Genomic DNA, 22,371 nt, shown 5'->3' on the forward strand with positions numbered 1-22,371 from the left:
AATATATTAATTAAGGTTTTTCATAGTTCGCATACTGGTTACATTAATGATCGTAGTTTTTTTTAATGGGTGAAAATGGAATGGTAACCCCGCCTGCGCTAACGGGATACGCCGCCGGAGCACCAGTGAAGGGTGATAGATGAGAATGAAAACGGGCCAGTTAGCTCATCATGATGAATTTATCAGGAATTAACTATGTTAGTTTCCAGGGAGAACCGCGAGGAGGTCGACCTGGTTGGGTATATTGCTAGCAATGGGATTCTCAGTCTCCATTACTAACAATCCCTTTCCCCCCAAATTAACGTAGTTAAAACCAACATGTATTTCTGATTAAGTAAAAATGAAGGATATCATATCTTTGGTAAAATTACACGGTCTTAAATATCACTGGGGTAAAAATAAAAAAGTCGCACCTGACCGCCCTGAATGAAAGTATGTGTGCGTGTGTGCGGCAGGCTGGGTGTGCCTGAAGGTGCGGTCGCACGTGAACTCGTCGTGCGAGGAGTGGCCCGAGGCGCGGCTGGCGGGCAGCTGGACCGAGGCGTCCGACGTGCGCGACTGGACCCTCACCAGGAACAAGGACAACTTTCTGCACCTCGACGACATGCTGCACAGGTGAACCTCATTGCTCTAGCTCGTCTGTTATTTACCAGCGGTCTCGTCCGCCTAAATCACTATATAAAACCACTCAGGGTTTGCTGGAAGAGAACTCTTACAGAGTTAAGCTCGCCTGTTGTACATCTTTATTTTAAATATATATTTAAAATAAAGATGTACAACAGGCGAGCTTAGTTAATTAGTGGATGGGGGGGGGTTGTCAAAACTATCTCAGAAAAAAAAGGAAGTTATAAAGATAGAAGTGAGAAAGGTAATGATAATTTAAACATTTGTATGTTAATACAATTTAACAAAAAATAAGTCTGGGTCACAAAATATTTTTTCATACTAAGAGGGACGTGTCATGAAAAAGTTTGAAAAACACTGGTCTGTAACATTATTATGTTATAGTACAATTTATGATATACATTGGAAGATATTTTAAATGCATGTTTTTTTTTCTATTTTAGATAAAAAAATAATAAATAAAAGGTGGTATACATTTTTTACACACTTCTTTTTCTCTGATTTTTTTTAATATAGTTTTTTGTTTATTTCGTATTTCGTTATTGAGCTTTATTGCTATGAATATTGTTATCCGTCATTCTAGGTGCATATACGACCGCAAGGTGTCCGGCCTGCCGAACCTGGCGGAGAAGATCACGCCGTCGCTGCTGCGGGACGAGCTGGAGTACCACCGGCTGATATCGGACTACGTGCACCACCTGTCCATCATAGCAGACGACTCCATCAACTGCGGCCCGGTGCTCAACTGGCTGCAGATGGATAACAAGGGTATGCGTTTGTTAGAATCTTCAGGGGAGTTAAAAAGACCACCCAACGAGTTTAATAAACCTCTTGCACTATGAGTTTAATTATTACTGTTATAGCTGTTTATGGCATATTTTTGTTATAACACATTTGTGATTTGTTAATCTTTGTCGGGTGCCCACGATACAGGTTCACTTAGTGTGGGGCCCATTGTATCTTGTGTTTGTAACTTTTATATATATATATATATACATATATATATATATATATATATATATATATATATATATATATATATATATATATATATATATATATATATATATATATATATATATATATATATATATATATATATATATATATATATATATATATACCTTTCATAACGTTACATTAAACTTAAGATTGTGTTCCTTGATGCTAAGAACCCTGTGTAAAATTTCGTTTTTAAATTTAGCAATTTAGTCTGTGTTATGTTTTTTGTCAAATAAAATATAATATAAAAAAAAGTTCATAAATATAAATAAATTATGTAATCTTAAATTTTTTTTTTCAGGACACAAATTGCTCGTAGCGAACGAAGACTCCAGCTCGATCAATACGCCAGCTGTGGCGGCCGCATACTCAGTCAGGAAATATGTTTCACAAGTGAGTAGCAGTTTATTTTTAAAGACACTAGAATTTATTTTGTCCATTGTTTTTCAAAGTTGTTTTGGAGACTTAGTTAATTCTCTACATTATATAACGTTACATATCTATCGTCAGCTTTTATGTAAAATAATTACACATACATACATATGTGTCACGCCTGTCTCTTTTAGGGTAGGCAGAATCAATGGAACGCCAAATGCATCGATTCTAACAAACCTCTTTCGCTTCTTCCACATTCATCAATCTTTTCATACACGCTCGCCGGTTACGGGTACATTTAATTTGGCCCTTCTTCAGCACGTCGCCTATTTGGTCGACGTACGTCCGTCTAGGGCGGCCCCTACCGACATCTCCATTCATTCTTGCTAATAATAATAATTACCCATTTATAACAATAAATTAAATGACGCCTAGTGGCGGATTAACAGGGTGAGGGGCGGAAGGGCCTACGCGCTCCGGGCCTCTGGTAGTAATAACAGTTTCACTACCATTTTCCACCCTACAAATCGAATAACAATTACACGAATACTGCTGCTAGATGTTAGAAACGTAAAAGCGACAGACGGTCCCATGCATTTCTTGACCAATATATGATAACTTAGGCCAAAACGTCAGGCGACGGCCTCAATCTACACTTCTACACTAATATTATAAAAAGGAAAGATTTGTATTTTTGTGTGTATGTTTGTAATGAATAAACTCAAAAACTACTTTTCCGATTTATCATTACTAAGCTACATCCACCCCGAGTAACATAGGCTATATTTATTACTAGAAAAGATTAGGAATCCTTATTAAAACTTTAGTAATGTAACTCAAGGTGTAAAAAATGCTATTAAATATCTTTGGTCGCGTGCGCTGCGAAAACTATTGGTAATGGAACAAAAGTATGTTCTACAATATTGAAGAAAATATTAACAACTATAAAAAACTTGGCAATACTGTATGTCCAACTATTATCGTTGTGTCACAATAATCACTATTTAAAATGTTGTAAAAATGTCCACCCGTGCGAAGCCGGAACGAGCCGCTAGTTATAAATAAATTATAATTAACACTAATTGAGTATATTTTAAAAGTGTTTAAAGGGTATAAATATAATCAGAGCATCCTGGCATTAATATCCAATCGAGCGTCTTCTAATTATGCTCGAGCACTTAAAAGGAACTTTTCCATGTTCCGTTGAAAAGAATAGAGCTAGCAAAACAGGCTCCTCTTTCACTAGCACTGACTCTGCTCAACAGTGTCATGAGCAAGTATCAAGACTTGGATATATTTACTTGTAAACGTGTCGAGTTTCTCAGAATGGCAATAAATTACTTAAAAAATGTTCAATAATTAAATGTTTGTATATATTGTGATTGCTAAGAGAGTGAATTGTGAAACTGAAAGCTCCTTTACTTGGTAAATATAAATAAATTAATAAATAAATTGTTTACAGGCACGAGACGAAATCAGTTTCGAAGTTGGAGATATGATCTCCATTATTGATATGCCGGGTACGTAATACAGTAAAAATACAAGAAATAAATCAGAGAGACTGAAATGTCTTGCATATCTATCTACTCCTTTACACAATAGAACGATGCCGTATATCGGAAGTATGTACAAGGATGCTGATGAAATGGTAAACCAAGCTTACTTTATTTCTTTACACTGGCGGAGTACCAATAAATGATATAAGTCGGCTCGTCGTGATGGAGAAATAACCAGAAAGTAACCACGTCCGTTTCTAGAGGGAGCCGCAGTCAAACTGATACCCCCTTATTCAAATCAGCGGTATTAGCGAGGGATGATAGGTGAGGATGAAAGCAGGTCAGTTGATCCGTCGCTAGGAGTTCACCAGAAATAAAAAAAAATAAACTTTAAACCACGATGATTTCCAGAGGGGATCGTGTAAAAGATTAACAAAATAGGAGGAGTTATTAATTCTCATTACTAACGCTCCTATATGCTGCAGGTCCTCAGGAGTCGGTTTGGTGGCGCGGCAAGCGAGGGTTCCGCGTGGGATTCTTCCCGCACCACTGCGTGGCCGTCATCGGGGACAAGGTGCCCCGCCACATGTCGCAGCCGCCGCCCATTGTCGGGTCTGTACACACGTGTTGTTTATCCAATATGCCAAGTGTGAAACAGTGAAAAAACCATAGTTTTATTTCAATGTGTCAGAATCTACTATATGTATTCGCTCTTGATGCTGAGATAAATTTTAGAAAAAATTAAAATTAATTAAAAAAATATACCATTTAACATAAATGTTTGATAGCTTATAAAAAGGTAAGAAAAAATGTGTGCTATTCGTCGATAATTCGGAACATATTGATTTCCAAATAACACACAATTTGGTCATAAATTAAATACAAATTAATAAAATGCGCTGAGCTGTTGTGTTAAGGAGCTTCAAACACATAGTCATTCTCTCTTTTCATTAGAGTTTCCTCTTGTCAGTGCAACTAATTCATGCATCTTCCTCCAGCCAGTTCTATCCCAGGCCTTCTTTATCCTTGACCTCCCTATACGACACGATACCTAGTGTTTCATTTATCTGCCCCATGTAGTTATTCCTTGGTCTTTCTCTTCCTCTTTTGCCCTCTATTTTTTCTTCTACTATACTCTTTAAAAAATCTTCATGTCGTATAAGATGACCCAGTATTTTGCCTCTTCTATTCTCAAATGTTATTAATGTTCGTTTCTCATTCACACTTTTCAAGACTCAATAATAATGTCATTAAATTCTCAAAAAAAAAAAAATTGGCATTGGTTAATTCACTTGGATTTATTTATTTATTTGGTTACTTATTATACTTTCTGCCCGTCAGGTCGGTGGCCGTGGCGCCCATCAAGCCGGTGCTCCGCAAGCACGGCAAGCTGATCTCCCTGTTCCGGAGCTTCATCCTGTCGCGGCCGTCGCGCCGCAGCCTCAAGCAGCAGGGCATACTGCGCGAGAGAGTGTTCGGCTGTGATCTCGGCGAGCATTTGCTCAATTGTGGGCACGATGGTGAGCTGGGACTTGTTCGCTTTTTTATAGATGAATTTAAAAAAAATTGTGGCTCGTTGCAAGATAATTAACATAAACAATACATATGTTTTTTGTAAATGGATGAATAATAGAATGGTAACCTCGCTTGCGCTATCGGTATACATCGGCGGGGCATTAATGATGGATAATAGGTGAGGATGAAGCAGATCAGTTAGCCGACTGTGACGATATTGATAATAAATCGATCACGATGGTTTCCAGGAGGAACCACGATGAGATCGGTCTGACAGGGTATAATGCTAGCAATGGTTGTTACTATCTCCATTACTAACAATCCCTTCTCCTCTAAATAATACACATGTCATACATATGTCGCGGCAAGTGAATGTTAAAATACTTATTGTAAGGAATGCGTAACAATCCGGCTCGGACGGATCACTGCGCAGTGCCGGCGGTGCTGAGCGCGTGCGCGGCGGCGATCGAGGCGCGCGGCGCGGTGGACGGCGTGTACCGGCTGTCGGGCGGCGCGGGGCTCACGCAGCGGCTGCGCGCCGCCTTCGACGCCGGCCGCGCGCCCGACCTGCGCGCGCCGCCCGCCGCCCTCGCGCCGCTGCTCGCGCGCGACCCGCACGCCGTGCCCAGCCTGCTCAAGATGTACTTCCGGTCGGTCCGCACAACTATCTACACACACTACACACTCTACACACTCTACCCGCTCACATTGGTGCTCCTTTACACTTTAGGTGTTGCTGGAACAGAACTCTGTCACAGTTAAGCTCGCCTTTGTACATTTTTTTTATACAACTTAGAATGGCAAACAAGCTGACGGCACACCTGATGGAAAGTGGTAACCGTCGCCTATAGACATGAGCAGTACCATGGACATAACAGAGTATACTGTTTCGCCCATGATACCCCCCATGCGTTGCCATTCCTGAGGACTCGGGTGTTATTCCTCTGTACCCAGTAAATTCAGGCCATATCCCACCCTTGAAACAGAAACACAGCCATGCAAACACAACTGCTTCACGGTTGAAACACGAATGGGACAGAGGACAGACATTTGATTACCTCTGTCATATTCTTATAAATAACTAACTGATGTGTACAATAAAGAATTAAATAAATAAAGAAAATATCTCGGCTTGGCTCACGAGGTAACCGAAATGTAGAAGATGGCGTCCACCAAAATCATTCTAATCGTTTCATCGGTGAACGGTCTTATTCCAACTAGTCTGGAACAATATCTTAGACGGTTGGGATTCAGAGACGACTCACTTCCGGGGAAAATGCAGAAAGCAGTGCTTTAGGATACTGCTCGCATTGTGCGTCGGTGCGCCTCTCCCTGGTGCCTTGTACCCCGGTCGACTGTTCTTGTGCCGAGGGTTAGTTAATTCATATATATATATATAAAAAATTAGAAAAAAAATATAAAATTAAAAAAAGATATAAGAATGAACCTTGGTTGCCAGTCTATCCGTCCATCATGGTACATTAATGCACAAATTGCATCGACATAATGACAGAATGAAAATCTGTCATTCTGTCGTTACGTCGACGCATGGTGTCTCTTTAATCATACTTGCACTGAACTTCCGTCAACGAAAGATTGACAACGTCGTATTGCATGTGTCTTATACAATGCACCATATTCAACGACAAATTACAAACAATTTATTACTGTCGATGACGCTACGTTGCAAATCGGTCATTACATCGACGTAACGCCACGAAATTCTAGCATCCAATATCTGTACGATTCTCGACACGCAGATATTTTTTCGACGTAATTTCGACAAGGCCGCATTGTGGACAATCAGCGTTAACCTCATGCATTGAAAAATATTGATGCAGCCGAAAATACGTCAAATTGTTTTTTATACAACGAAGTTGGCAAACAAGCATAGAGCCCGTCTGATGGTAAACGCTTTTTGTACCCCATAGACGTCTGCAACACTAGGGATATCATGTGCGCATTGTTAACCCTGGAGAACTCTTTTGGAAAACCCGATTTTTTAGTCTCTAGAGAATGTAGTGTTCGTCTATAGAATATATAATATTATATAGGGAGCTGCCGAACCCTCTATGCACCTACCAGCTGTACGAGAGCTTCGTGACGGCCGTGCAGGCGGCCGACGAGCGTGCCAAGCTGCGTGCCGTACGCGACGCAGTCGCGAAGCTTCCGCCGCCGCACTACCGGTATGTAAGGCTATATTTATTTATTTCTTATTGCATTTTATATTATAATTAGTAAATAACATTTTAACTTCAATTATGGACCCTGTTGGGCACAGCAAGTAGGAGAGAGGAGGACAACACTTTTTTTTTTTCACTTTAGAAATAGTTCATGAATTTGATACAATATTATCCAGTCATTGAAATTGTATGTATTGGTGTGTATCTATTCATATTTTAATTGGAATAATTATTATTTAGTTATTTAATATTAGATATCTTTATGGTCCTTCGAGCCGGATCTGTGTATGGCACATAACTTTAAATGTATAATTTTTTTATATCTTTTTCAATTGGAAGTGTAAATCGTTTGACAAATGGCATTACTAATTATGTCTTATTTTTTTAATGGGTAAAAATGGCATCGTAACCCTGCCTGCGCTATCAGATCGATCTGCTAGGGTATGTTGATAGTAATGCCTAACTTGGCCATTACTAAAGATGTGTTTGTACCGTACTAATGGTGGTGGTGCGGCGCAGCACGCTGGCGCACCTGATGCGGCACCTGCGGCGCGTGTCGCTGCTGGGCGCGCAGACGGGCATGACGGCGCGCAACATGGCCATCGTGTGGGCGCCCAACCTGCTGCGCGCGCCGCGCCCGCAGCACGCGCTGCAGGGCGTCGCCGTGCAGGTGCACCCCTCGCTACCTCGCTACACACAACCTAACTGCATTACACATTTTTGAAGGGTGGGATATGGCCTGAATTTACTGGGTACACAGGAATAACACCCGACTCCTCAGGAATGGCAACGCATGGGCGGTATCATGGGCGAAACAGTATACTCTGTTATGTCCATGGTACTGCTCATGTCTATAGGCGACGGCTACCACTTTCCATCAGGTTGTATAAAACTAAAATCGCCAAATCTCGATTAGAGGTTATGGCTAAATGGGTTTATTACCTACACTAGCAGCCCGTCCCGGCTTCGCACGGTTGGACATTTTTACGACATTCTAAACAATGGTTATTGTGACATAACGATAACAGTTGGACATATAGTATCGCGGAGTTTTTTGTAGTTATAATACATTACTGCAGCGGCCAGAGTCCATCAATACCTAGTTGTGGCCAAGGCTTGTATAGTACTTTTCTCAAACAATGCGCAGAAATCAAAAACATAATTTTACTTTTTAAGTTCAGTGACGAATAACGAACAATAATAATTTTTCACGCGCCATAATGTTCCTTTGTTTTTCTTTTTCAATAAACAGCTTTCTATTTGCAAGCCAGTTCGAAATTTAAATAAAACCTTTTATTAGTTACCTCCTTGGTAGCCATGTTTCGAAGTAAAAGGTCATTCCATTTTTAAATTACAGGAAAGATATGAATTTACATAGTAATTTATCTGGCCGCAAAACACGACAGATATGGATTTTCATACAACTTTTGCCGGCCGCTGCCCGCATGTATCTGGCCAGTACGGCAATTTTTATTTATCTCTAAGAAGATTGTCAAAATAGTATTCACATTTCCAAGCATGTTTGAGAAATTGATATTTTCTTCAATATTGTAGAGCATGCTTTTGTTCTATCACCAATAGTTTCCGCAGTGCATGCGACCAAAGATATTTTATAGCGTTTTTTTACACCTCGAGTTACGTTACTAAAATTTTAATAAGGATCCCTAATCTTTTCTAGCGATAAATATAGCCTATGTTACTCGGGGTGAATGGAGCTTTCTAATGGTGAAAGAATTTTTGAAACTGGCAAAGTAGTTTTTGAGTTTATTCATCACAAAACATACACACAAAAATACAAATCTTTCCTCTTTATAATATAAATGTAGATAAATTAATGACCTACATAAATTTAATGAAAACGACGCTGCAAATTCGAGTTATGCAACAGACGCGGTTGCATTAGCGCCCGGTACCACATTTTTGTTCGGTACAGCGTCTGATGCAATAAACGCTCGAGGAGTTAATTAGTATCTTGTAAATTTTTCTCAGCAACAACGTTTGAGTCCGGAACTCAATGGTAATAAAAATATTTAAATAAAAATGGTCTATTCTATTCTATAATGGTGGTTTGCCCCCAGGCGGTGGTGACCGAATTCCTGATTTGCTACGCGGAGGATTTATTCGCTCAGGAGCAAGCGTCTGACTCGGGGGATTCTGGTCCGGAATCACTTGAACAGGTATGGGAATTAGGCATTTTGAGTGTTACATTCAAGATGCAAGGTTATTTATTTGTAAAACATGCATATAAATACATGCAATACAATCTTGTTCAAAATGTTTAGCCTGTACGGCATACAAACATATGTAGTTACACAGACAGTTCAAAATTATATGTACAAGTGAATTTCATACAATTACTCAATCATCATCAACTACCTGAGTCCTCAGGAATGGCAACGCATGGGGAGTATCATGGGCGAAACAGTATACTCTGTTATGTCCATGGTACTGCTCGTGTCTATAGGCGACGGTTACCACTTTCCATCAGGTGGGCCGTCAGCTTGTTTGCCATTGTAAGTTGTATAGAAAAAAATCACATAATTTTAAATACATTTAAATAAATAATAATTGTCAGGCAAGAATAAAAGAACGATGTCACAATGATGTTAATACATTGTACATAAATGCCTCTGACTATCTCATCCTAGCTTATTATAGTGAGAATACTTAATTTTTAGATATTGCCAATTGCAGGACCGTTGCGATTCTCTGGTGGAGTTACGTGGACAGGAATCTGGTAGGCGTCCGAAGAGTTTGCCGCTCAATCCACCCACTAAATTGTTGAGGTTAGATTTTTTCATATTATACTGTAGTATCGGTTTGAGGTGCCGCTGAACAACTGCTCAGCAGTGAGACGTCATGGGTCGAATAGAATGTTGTTGAATAGTTACTAGAGCTACACTATATTACTAGAGGGAGATTTTGTACAAAAGTCGTTTGCTTGGACACCTCTGTTTCATTCGTGTTTCTACCATGAAGCAGTTGTGTTTGCACGGTTGTGTTTCAGTTTGAAGGTTGGGATATGGCAGTGAATTTACAGGGTATAGAGGAATAACACCTGAGTCCTCAGGAATGGCAACGCATGAGGGGTATCATGGGCGAAACAGTATACTCTGTTATGTCCATGGTACTGCTTATGTCTATAGGCGACGGTTACCACTTTCCATCAGGTGGGCCGTCAGTTTGTTTCTAAGTTGCACAAAAAAACTATATTGTTACAATCCTCTATTTGGGATTTTTCGATTTGATTATGTCACTCAGTTCCGAACAGTTCTCATTCAAAATAGATTGAGAGTGACGGTTTGACATGAGTTTATAGGCGACGATTACCACTTTCCATCTGGTGGGCCGTCAGCTTGTTTGTCATTCTAAGTTGCATAAAAAAAAAAGTTATATTTATATTTTACAATTAATAATGTCAACTTCATCCATACATTAAATTGGATTAAATTTGTTAGTCTCCCTGCACACACTGTAAATTTGCTCGTCTCATCGGTCATTATGTCGACATAACGTCGTGGTATGTACGCGTCTGATATTCGACCTAATAATCGATGTCTAAATATTCAATCGATGGAAGATCGGTAACGTTGCAGTGCACGTGTTCTTGTATGACATTTGAAGGAAGGTTCGCGTTGATTGGTCACATTGGTACATATTCATGCGATCGAAGGTACGCTGACGGTACCTGCGTGCAATCGCTGAAGATACTAAGGCCGATTCCTCAATCCCGAAGGGAAAGTGGATTGTTAGTAATGGGGATGTAACAGTCTCATTGCTAGCAATATATCTTTTTAGGCGGTAATACCCCCTGGAAGTCAGCGTGGTGAATTGTCGTGGAATTGTTCACGATGGCCCTGTTTGATCCTGACCTATCACCCGTCAGTGGTGGTCCGCCAGCATATTATCATGTATTGAAATGTGTGTGGACCGGCAGCCTGGAGGAGGCGCGGCGTCGCGGGCGGCCGTCAGCGCCAGCGGGCCCGCAGCTGCCGGCGCCGTCGGGCGCCATCGCGCAGGCCGCGCAGGCCGCGCAGCAGCAGCAGCAGCAGCAGCAGCAGCAGCAGCAGCAGCAGCAGCAGCTGCGGCCCTCCGCGCACCTGCGGCCCAAGTACATCGAGGTATCACGCACGCTGCCACACGAGCACACACGCACACTACCACACACGCAAACTTACACACACGCACACACACATATTAACACACGCACACTCACAGGCAGTTTATAAGTTGCTTCCTTATACCTTACCTCTTCTCATTCTACTCTCCTGATCCTGTAATCCTATCTAAAACTAAACGTCACATTTAACGTCAACGATTATCAAAACGATTATTATATTTAGATAGAAAAAAACCTTAAAACAATGATAGGGACAATAACACGCTATTGTCCATTAAACAAACATTTCTACACAATAGGAGCCACAGACAGCCCTCTATGTCAAAGCTGTTTTGACACCAAAGAAACGGCTGTTCACGTAATCCTGGAATGTGAAGCTGTGGCCCCTCAACGTTTAAGAATCCTCGGATCAGTGAGGTCGCTCTGTGAGGCCTGTGAAGATCCCAGGAAGCTTCTGTGCTTCTGGGCGGAGCTGGGCTGGCTGTACTAGCCACGACTCATACGCACAACGGTCCGAATGAGAAGCTAAGCGCGGAAAAGAGAGTCCAATTTACATTACATTACGTCACATTTTCTCTTATCGATGCAAACTAAGAAGAGTCTTTATATTAAACTGACATAAAGTTCGTTGGCGCGGTTTAAAAGAGGTAGCGGAATAGGCCGCTACAATGTTTAACAATATATAATTACTATTGCAGGTCGGTTCCGGTCCCAACAACCTGCCACAGTATCACACCGTCTTAGACCTGCCATTGCCAGGTATAGTTTATTGGTATTTCAATTTATTATAAATAATTTAACATGTATGTTCACTACACTGTTAAAATGAAAACACTTCTTCCTTCACCAGAGAGAGACTTTGTACAAAAATCGATTGCTTGGGTACCTGTGTCTCATTCGTGTTTCAACCGTAAAGCATGGCTGTGTTTCGGTTTGAAGGGTGGGATATAGCGTGAATTTACAGGGTACAGAGGAGTAACACCTGAGTCCTCAGGAATGGCAACGTATGGGGGGTATCATGGGCGAAACAGTATACTCTGTTATGTCCATGGTGGCCGTCAGCTTGTTTGCCATTCTAAGTTGTATAAAAAAAAAAATCGATGCAAACTAAATAGTGGATACAGTTTAAAACATTATCTTTGGTTGTGTCTATGTCTTTTATAATGAATGAAGACGGAATAGTGCATCCACCTATGCTAACGGTATAAAATGGCGGGGCACCAGTGGAGGATGAAACAAGGGAAATGAAGTCTTTTTTTTTAATGGGTGTAAATGGTATGGTAACCCTTTTATATACGCTGGCGGAGCACCAGTGAAGGGTGATCGATGAGAATGAAAACAGGCCAGTTAGCCCATCATGATGAATTCATCAGGAATTAACCATGATAGTTTCCAGGAGGAACCGCGAGGAGGTCGACCTGGTTGGGTATATTGCTAGCAATGGGATTCTCAGTCTCCAATACTAACAATCCCTTTCCCCCCAGGGAAATGAAGTCAGGTCAGTTGAACCCATCGTGATGAATTCATCAAGAATCAATCACGATGGTGTCCAGGGGGCATCGACTTGATAGGGTGTATTGCTAGTAGTGGGGGTTAATAACCCCATTACTAACAATCCTTTCTCCCCAGTTGTCCTTGTAAGGGTGTTTTTTATGATAATGGAATGCTAAACCCGGCTGTGGTTACAATATACACTGGCGGGGCACCAGTCGGGGATAATATGTTGTAAATAGCAGAATGCAGTAATAAAACATATATGTATTTGAGATATAAAATAATAAGTTTTAGTGAAAAAAAAATACAAGACATGTCATATAAAAATTTGACATAGAACGAACTTAAAAATAATACATTGTTCATAAAAAAATTCAGTGTCAACAGCCAGTATTAAAACTTCAACATAATAGGTGAGAATGAAAGGGCAGGTCAGTTAGCCCGTCGTGATGAATACGCCTGGAATTCAGCACGATGGTTTCCAGTGGGATCACGGGGAGGTCGACCTGATAGGGTATATTGCTAGCAATGGGACTGGTAGTCCGCATTATTGTCAATACCTGCCACCTGTAGGCGTGTCTTAGCAGCATTGATGCAATGTGTGGTGTGCGATGCAGGTGCGAAGCGCGGGTTGAAGCGGTCGCCGTCGGGCTGGCGCGGGCTGTTCTCGCGCACCAAGCAGCAGCGGCCGCCCGCCGCGCAGTCGCATCCACTCCACCCGCCGCACCCACTCCACCCGTCGCACGTGAGTCCTCTACAGCTAGCGCCACCTGTTGACGACATTAATAATAATTTATGAAAAGAGATTTGAAATGAAATTAGATGAGATTTATTCGTAAAAAAACAATTGTAGTTTCTTAACTAATATTAATAATATAGTTTTATAAGGGTACAGTAATTGTGGTTTTAGAACTGGGCTCCTAAGTAGGTTAAAATAATTAAGATTGTAGGTCACAAAAAAAAATCCACTGCAATTACAGCGAGATCAGTTTTTATATTTTGATTTGAAATCTTTTAAACCGATAAAAAAAAATAAAAATAGTAAGGTTATGTTACAACATAATTCTGAAAATATCAGTTTCTTTCCTTGATGCTACAGGAGAGTGGAGCGGAGGCGGCGGCGGGTGGCGCTGCGGGTGGTGCTGGTGGCGGTGGTGGCGGCGGCTTGCTGCGGCCGGTGAAGTCGTGCGAGTCGCTGTCGTCGGACTGCGACACGCTGGCGCCGCTGCAGGACCGCGCCGCGCCGCTCAAGCACCACACCAGGTACACCACCTCACCGCCGCCGCACCATCTATATAAATAAAAATTATTCTCTAAAATCCATCGCTGCTGTATTCCAAAGAGCAGAACTCAGAACGACAAAATCTGTTTGTTTATTTTTGTTTCAAACATTCACTAAAATCCAGGCTAAAAAAAGAAGGAATGAAGAGGAAAAACAAAAATTTTGTCTAGAAAAATATACAAATTTCATTTTTTTTTTCTATACAAATTTTTGTTCCTAGATATCAAATTGAAAATTCTTTTTTTAAAAGAAAGATATCGCATCGGTAGGTTTAGGTAGAAATTAAAAAAAATTGTATGTTTTAATCTTATTAATCTTGATTTAATTTTATTTTATAAAACAAACTTAACTATGGCCCTATAAAGAAAAAAAAATCTAAAGAAATTTCGATAACAATCTTCTAAAACACATGCCTAGGTTTAGACAGATCAGTCCTTCCCGAATTGTCATATAATCGTTCGGAACAAGTCATGTGACTTGAATGAACCGACCCGACCAAACCCGAAGGGATCACTCGTCGAAACAACAACGATTTCGTTCAACGAGTGATTCCTTAGTTCCTTGCATAATGTCTTGCACGGTCCGTGCGGCAGATCGTCGTCGTGCGACTCGTACTTCGAGCCGTGGCAGGCGGAGCTGGCGGACATGCGGCTGCGACTGTCGCCGCAGGAGCGCGACCACCACATGTTCAGTGAGGAGGACGACACCCACCTGCACGGCAACGACGCTCAGGTACCTACTGTTGGCAGGACGACATCGATTGATTAAAAAAAAAACACCTACACAAAACATTCTCAAGCACTTTACACCAATTAAATGTCTCCGATGTCGATTGCAATTAATAAAGGTCATAATTGGTTATTTGCGGAGGATGGATGAAAAAAGAATTACGAAAAAGATTTATTGAGCAAGAATGAATGGAGATGTCGGTAGAGGCCGCCCTAGACGGACGTATGTTGACCAAACAGGCGACGTGCTGAAGAAAGGCCAAATTAAAAGTACCCGTAACCGGCGAGCGTGTATGAAAAGATTGATGAATGTGGAAGAAGCGAAGAGGTTTGTTTGAATCGAAGCATTTGGCGTTCCACTGTTTCTGCCTACCCTAATGGGAGACAGGCGTGACAGATATGTATGTATTTATTCTTACATTAACTAAGCAATTAAGGCGACTGAGATTTTAATAGAGATTATTTTTCCATTAAAAGATACTTTTATAAGGCATGCAATTCCCGCGAAGGGAATTATGTAAGCATTTACAGGATTTGGCATAACGGTATGCACGCACACGCAGTCACATCCTATGTACACACACGCTACGCACACCTCACGTGCACACATACACGTATATGACAAAACGTTTTGAACTTCTTAATTATTATTTTATTATAATAATATTAGTTACGACGCTTCCAGATTTCACGATATTTTTTTTTTATTCAACTTAGAATGGCAAACAAGCTGACGGCCCACCTGATGGAAAGTGGTAACCGTCGCCTATAGAAATTATATGAAGCTTATACACCCATGTAATGTATCCTTCTATCTATCCTATTTAAGAGCTGCACTCTTGTCGGTGGAGCTCTTGCCACTCACTACGATTTTCAGCGAGTCTCTTCACCTCTTGATACGACACGACACCAACTCCTTCCTTGATCTGCCTGTATCCTTAAGAAAGATATTTTCGTTTTACTTTCTAATGCACACAAATTACATCTCTTTTGAAAAATATTCAATTACATATTTAGTGTTTTATTTGAAGTAATTAATATTTATTTATTTTATTATTTAATAAATATTAATAAATATAATACAATAAAATAAATATTAGAGTTGCCACATTAATTATAACGATTATTAAAAAATAAAAAATTCTTCATCAACTTAACTGAAAAAGTATAGAGGGAAAAATTCTGAACATGTGTCCTGAATGAGTGAACGGATTAATCCGTGAGGTATCGGAATATTATACCTAAAATAAAGTTGAGCTCAATCACGGCTGGCTCATCCGTCATATTCGTGAACGGATGCTGCTTGTGGGGACTGGCTTGTTTATGTTTACTTGTTTATTTCACATTTATTAAATGTGAAATAAACAAGTAAATACTTATTGTTATATATCAAATAAGGAATAACACAAATTAATAATGGTTTTTTATTGTGAATCGCGTATTACAACTGATGGCAAGCTGTGTGTTAGTACCCTACGTTATAATAGCTTTTTCCATAAAAAAGTTAGATAGATAGATAGATAGATAATCTTTATTACCAGTATTAATAAAATAAAAAATTAAAACAACAAAAAGAAAAAAAAAAACAATTAATGTTGCTGGTTGCTGGAGCCGCCTCAGCTGTTGCTATATATATGCACACCTCCAGCGAGATGTACCTATATAGCGCTGATTTTCAGGCGGCCCCCTTAACTCCTTTACCTTTAGCATGCGTGCGGGTCGCCAATACCTATTTCCCGGATGGGAGACTCAACACGCTTAACAACAAATACATAAAACATTACAACCAAAACTGAAAAGAACAAACTCTGAACAAATTATCGCACTTTACAATGACAGCATCATAAAAAAATAAAAAAGAAGAACATTATAACAGTGAGGGTGGTTCTAGAAAAACACTGACTACAAATAGGATCCAAAGCTAATTATGGTTGCCAGTGAGTACTGGTAATCATATATATGGGTATACAAATGTAAATTTATCTTAAAACTTAATTGTTGAGTTTCTTTCCAGCTGATAACATTTCGAACTTAGCAGTCATAAAAAAATTATGATTTAACACGTTCACGCCAGCGCGGGCCACCGGTGTCTCGCGCTAGACTGTCTCATTGGACGGCGCGTACCACCGGTGGCCCGCAATAGACTGTCTTTTCTGGCGGTACGTACCACCGGTGGTACGTATTCGAGGATGAAGTGTAGCTATCAATTAGAGCGCCGGCTCGCAGCAAAAAACATTAATGTCGGCCCCGGCGTGAACGTGTTAAAAAAAGCTTGTAAACGAGTGTATTTGAATAAAGCTTATTGGTATTGCGTGCAGGGCTCGAGCGCGTGCTCGTCGCCGTCGCCGTCGCCGTCGGGCACGTGGTGCAGCGCCGACGGCAGCCCCGCGCCGCCGCGCCACGCCGCGCACGTGCACGCGCAACGAGACCGCGACCGCGACTGCGGCGTCCACGCGTGAGTACACTGCGCCCGCGTGCACACGGCGAGCCGTGAGGAACGTCCAATACTGCCACCATCGTCATGGAAAAACATGCCACGCATACACTGCTGGTTTTTGTATGTGGGTTTAAAACCCAGCGACCCGGAGATGACAGGTGAGGTAGGGACCTCGCCCGCCTGCACCATCTGGCGGGTGTTTAGAAGACCCCTCGTCGTCTTCAGGGGTTTACTGCTAGTGACAAGATCATTACCAGAGGGAGACTTTGTACAAAAGTCGATTGCTTAGTCGATTGATTGCTTACTACCAAGGAGGTAACTGATAATAGTACATTACTACTGCTGCTGCAGTAATGTACTAATACTTGAATAAGTATGTCTTATTTGTATCGTTAAGGGGGTATAAAAGTTAGTGTAAAGTGCAATATTTATTGTCGGTCGCAGGCAACGCTGGCCGCTAGAGGAGCAGCTGTCGCAGCTCGGCTACATCGACGGTGAATCCCCGCGTGCCCCCCGCACGCCCCGCACGCCCCGCACGCCCCGCACGCCCCGCACGCCCCGGCGGCCCGCGCCCGAGAAGCGGCCCTGCACCGTCCGCGCGCCCAGCCCTCACCAGCCCGACATCGCCAAGAGGTACTCGCCTCCACTCACTGCTGTTAGACGCTTCTGTAATTTACACTGGCACTGCACAATTCACTTATATACATCACACCTTCGGTAAGACAAGAGCACAACTGTACTTTGAATTTTTATGTGTTTACAGTTTACAGGACATCCATTATTTACATTCTATGTCGTGTTATTCGTCAAATTCGTCACGCCACGTCAAATTTACTGTAGGGATTAACTGTTTTTACAGATTAATACGAATAAAAACTATGACCAAAATAAGTCATAAATAATAATAATAAATTGGTCCCTACAAGAAACCGTCTTTTTCCTGAACGTTTAAGCGTTATGTAAAGATAAAATGAGATATTATAATGGTTGGCTGCTAGTGAATCAGATGGTATTCTCTAGCTGTAAGCTCTAGCTAGCTAGCATTAAGCTCTCTACTTGTACAAAGTTTTATTGTGCAATAAAGAATAAAAAAAAAAAAAATATAATATCAAATAATATTAGTAAAAATAATATTATTTTTATAGATTATGCAAAGACAGAGACGGCCCACTGTCCTCATTTGCGGACTTCCAAACGTCACTCGCCAACGTCAAGCTGAGGTGAGATATGAATAATTTAAGATCGTAAAACCTGCATCAATGTTACAAGAGCAGCATGACGCTTATACGAGACGTTTGATCTCTTGTGATCGAAGGAGTTTCTTTTCGATTACAAAAAGTTATCAAAATCGATTAAGAACGAAGAAATTGCGCAATTTGTTTATAGAAAATTATACAATCCAAAATAACCATATTTTAAAATAATATCTAATTATTAATGAGACAATGAAATGTAAGATGTTTCCTGTTATTTCCAAATAGGATATGTGGTTATATATGTTGAATCCCTTACTTTATAATATTCTAACTTTGACTGTTAGACTTACATTAGTGCAATAAAAATCATAAAATTCTTGCATACTATATGCTAATGTAGCATAGTTGAGCATTAAAGAAAAATATCCTATATGATATAACAAATTCGTTCAGTCGAAGCCGAGGGACGCAGCTAGTATCATAATAATTATTAATAGTAGAAGCACGATATGTTGTTGTTTTTCTATTTTGTATCACATCGCCCCATTTTTCATATACTTATGTCAATATTAAGCATGTTATTTATAATGTCCTACAAATTTATGTTTTACGTACAAGTTATGGGGTTATGTGATATATTAAAATCACTAACTTGATGTTGTAAGTTAATTGTTTCATTATCAATAATAACTTCACGATATGTAACATCTAAGGCAAAATGTAAGCTGATAAGACGTGACTATTTTTTTAAATAATTATCTTGGCTCTAATAATTGGTCAGCTTGCTATTGTAATATCTAAATCTAAGCTATCAACAGAGCACCGCCCTTTAAAAGCATCACCTGCTGAATTAATCACACTTTCTAATAACCTCATCTAACAACGCTTGCAGAGAACGAAACTCACCGAGAAAAACCAAAAATACATCACGGTATAGCGGTATGCACCACCCTGTATCGATCCCTGACGAAAAACCCGTAACAGTACATTCTCGGCTTAGTTGGCACGGCAAAGATGGCCATTCGACACTAATTAAAATTGATTGGCCAGTAGAAAACAGTTCGATAAGCAATCTAACAACAAGTACACTAAATTCTAGCCCCTTGACCCCAGTAACGCCAGTCTACGATCCACTGGAAAGTGATTCAGAAGTCAGCGAAGCTAATATACATACAATAAAGATTAAAAATAATGAATGCGACAATTGTACTGAAGATAAATGTCTAAAATGTGAATTAAAAGCTGCCGATTACGAAACTGTTGAAGATGTAGTGGAAAGTATTGACAATTACACAGAAAACAATCTACATGACAGCCTTGAACATACACCTATACATTCGACTGATATAAGTTATCAAAACTTGAATAGATTGTCCGCTGTTTCAACATCTTCAAACTCTGATCCTAATTCAGATAAAAAGAAAGATGCTAACTACGAAAATTGTGACTTGAAAGTGATGACATCATCGCATGAAAGTTCTTCAAGTTATTCCAACATTAGTTTAACTAAACAGGACGAATATGAAAATTACAACTTCTCAAGACCAAATTATATAAATCTGCAATCGTCTAGTACTTCAAAAAGTTCTCCAGGAAGTCCGTTAAAGAGTCCCTTAAAATCAACAATAAGTATTACATTTCGTTCACCAACGAAAAATAAAACGCCCGACTACGAGCCTATAGATAATGATACGCCTTTAAATGAAAGAGATTCTGTATATGAAGATATAGATTTGGAGAAAAATTTATCTATTGTAGAAGAAGCATCTGTACCTGAAGCAGATGCTAGTTTACCAACTCAACAGGCTTGTCAGCCTAAAGATTTTACTGAAGATCTAATAATTTTAGAAACACCTACCGACCAAACCGAACTTGATGACAATGTAGACGTTTATAGTCAAGTAAAATTTTTTAAAAAGAGTATAGAAGAAGTAAACGCCATGATACTTGAATCTCCAGAGAAGGAGAGGCACTATGAAAATCTTGCATTTGCTGAAACGAGACAAGAATTTGAAAACATTAATGTAGAAACATTAAAAATCTGTGATAAAGACTTAGAAATTAATGAATCTGTTGATAATGACAAAAAAGAATCGACAGAAGTAATAGAAAGGGAGAATGGTAATATTGTTAAGGAGAAAGTTTCAAACTTGAATGTTAGAGAATTGGCCATACGCTTTGAAAGTCCGACTGAGCAAAAAGGCCCATTTACCTTTGAGAAATTCAAAGCTGAAATAAAATATCCTAGTTTAGAGCGCAAGGATGAAGATAAAAAAGTTAATATTGAAGTAAGGAAAAAGGAAGTAAAGCTACCCCCACCTGTATCTCCTAAAACATATAAGGTAACTAGAAATCCTAGCAATGCAAGGTCATTGGACGAAAATGCATTTGTCAAAGAATTTGGTAACGAGAAAACATATGTGGACCGACGGAAAAGCTTAGAAGTGAAGGATGTGAAAAAACATACGAAATTTTTACCAGATTTAAACTTGAATATGGAGGAAAACGAGCAGAAGGTCAGCATAACGCCCACAACAGAGAACAAAATATGTTTAGTTCAAAGAAACGAGCGTCCAACTGACTTGAAAAATTTAGTTTCATTCGACACAGATAAGAAATTAAGTCGTGAGCGTATAGAGAAATACAAAGAGGAGAGACGGAATTTCTTAAGGGAGAAGTACAGTTCACAGTCATTCAGGAGTAATCCGGAGCAGTTGACGAGGATAAAAATAAAGAAGGACCAGGAAACGATAGAGACGTGCGAGAGGTTAAAGGACGATCTGCCCAAGTTCGAAAGGCGGAACACTGTAGACTTGGGGCAGCGTATGAGGTTTTCTCTAGCGCGGAGCAGTCACAATTTAGACACCATCCCCTCCCCCACTAGTCCGGAGAGAGGATTTTATAATAAAGACGGCGAGAGCAGTAAAAAGGAACGGAGCAGAGACTTCGAGCGGTACGTATTTGTGATTTCATATTTAACAGATTTTATTAAATAGAGGGTCTAATGCAATTGTTCCTGTCATTAAATAATAATAAATTTGATAATCGATTATTAACTTTATTCATTGTGATTCAGCAACTGTTAATTGATTTTAATTTAACCAATTTCTAGCAATAACTATGGTCAACAAAATTGCTTGGACCAAAGATACATGATCAAATAAAAATGCAGTACCAACTTTAATTTTAACAGAATAATTATATTAATCCCTTTATTTAATAAAAACATATGCTTCATTGCTAAAAATTGTATATATATAAAGAAAAGTCTAATTTCGTCCTGAAACTTTCGTGAAGTATCAAACGTTGATTTCATTGGAAATAAAAGCACCTAAATATAAAAATGTAATGTATATATTTAAAAACAAAAGACTTTTTTTTACATATTTGCAAGTTTTCTTGATACTTTGATGTTTGTGCAATCCATAAATTGGCATAATAAACGATCATCCAGTGAGCATTCAATAATTCTCTTCAAAATTTACGCGCAAAATTCTAATAGAAACTTTGCTTTCCTGAAAAATTTATGTTGATTGGCATTTTTTGGAATTGTATTTGTTTTATTAATATTAATAACATGTATTTTTATATAGTAAAGAAATATAAACATAGGTATATTTGGGGGAGCGCAGTCTTTAGTAGGTCTTATCTCTCTTAAGTAGTACTGAGCACAAACCCATTATAAAATAAAACGAAACAAAAAAATACTAAATCGTAAATTTTATTAACTAATTTTTTATTTATTTAAATTTTAAATTCAATCTTTTTTACGTAAATAAATTAGGTATATCAACTTTTTAGAAACGAATCAACTTTATGCATATGACTCGACAATTTGCTTGTAAATCAAATTTTCAAATCGTCATTCTTCTATTTTAATTAATTAAGCAATCTTAATAATAATCTTAACTAATCCACA

The 22,371-nt window shown here is 39.5% G+C and overlaps 1 protein-coding gene across 6 annotated transcripts in view; it reads left to right on the forward strand.

The window, feature by feature from the left end:
- Positions 1–22,371, forward strand: part of LOC113516398 (GTPase-activating protein CdGAPr) — a 94,691-nt gene that overhangs the window by 71,943 nt on the left and 377 nt on the right. For 3 of the 6 annotated variants that reach the window (XM_052893043.1, XM_052893039.1, XM_052893042.1), the window contains exons 6-25: positions 456–615; positions 1,208–1,392; positions 1,928–2,019; positions 3,464–3,521; positions 3,983–4,109; positions 4,839–5,017; positions 5,407–5,662; positions 7,067–7,198; positions 7,715–7,865; positions 9,274–9,372; positions 9,890–9,981; positions 11,133–11,316; positions 12,014–12,074; positions 13,427–13,554; positions 13,909–14,072; positions 14,685–14,823; positions 17,138–17,274; positions 17,701–17,889; positions 18,402–18,476; positions 19,345–21,405. In XM_052893043.1, the coding sequence (XP_052749003.1) occupies positions 456–615; positions 1,208–1,392; positions 1,928–2,019; positions 3,464–3,521; positions 3,983–4,109; positions 4,839–5,017; positions 5,407–5,662; positions 7,067–7,198; positions 7,715–7,865; positions 9,274–9,372; positions 9,890–9,981; positions 11,133–11,316; positions 12,014–12,074; positions 13,427–13,554; positions 13,909–14,072; positions 14,685–14,823; positions 17,138–17,274; positions 17,701–17,889; positions 18,402–18,476; positions 19,345–21,405 (4,669 nt within the window). The remainder of the gene's footprint in view (positions 1–455; positions 616–1,207; positions 1,393–1,927; positions 2,020–3,463; positions 3,522–3,982; positions 4,110–4,838; positions 5,018–5,406; positions 5,663–7,066; positions 7,199–7,714; positions 7,866–9,273; positions 9,373–9,889; positions 9,982–11,132; positions 11,317–12,013; positions 12,075–13,426; positions 13,555–13,908; positions 14,073–14,684; positions 14,824–17,137; positions 17,275–17,700; positions 17,890–18,401; positions 18,477–19,344; positions 21,406–22,371) is intronic. The other 3 variants (XM_052893040.1, XM_052893041.1, XM_052893044.1) reach the window with 3 other exon arrangements.

The sequence above is a fragment of the Galleria mellonella genome, unplaced genomic scaffold (assembly GCF_026898425.1).
Source record: "Galleria mellonella isolate WM207_F2 unplaced genomic scaffold, CSIRO_AGI_GalMel_v1 utg172, whole genome shotgun sequence".
Classification (NCBI taxonomy): Eukaryota; Metazoa; Arthropoda; class Insecta; order Lepidoptera; family Pyralidae; genus Galleria; species Galleria mellonella.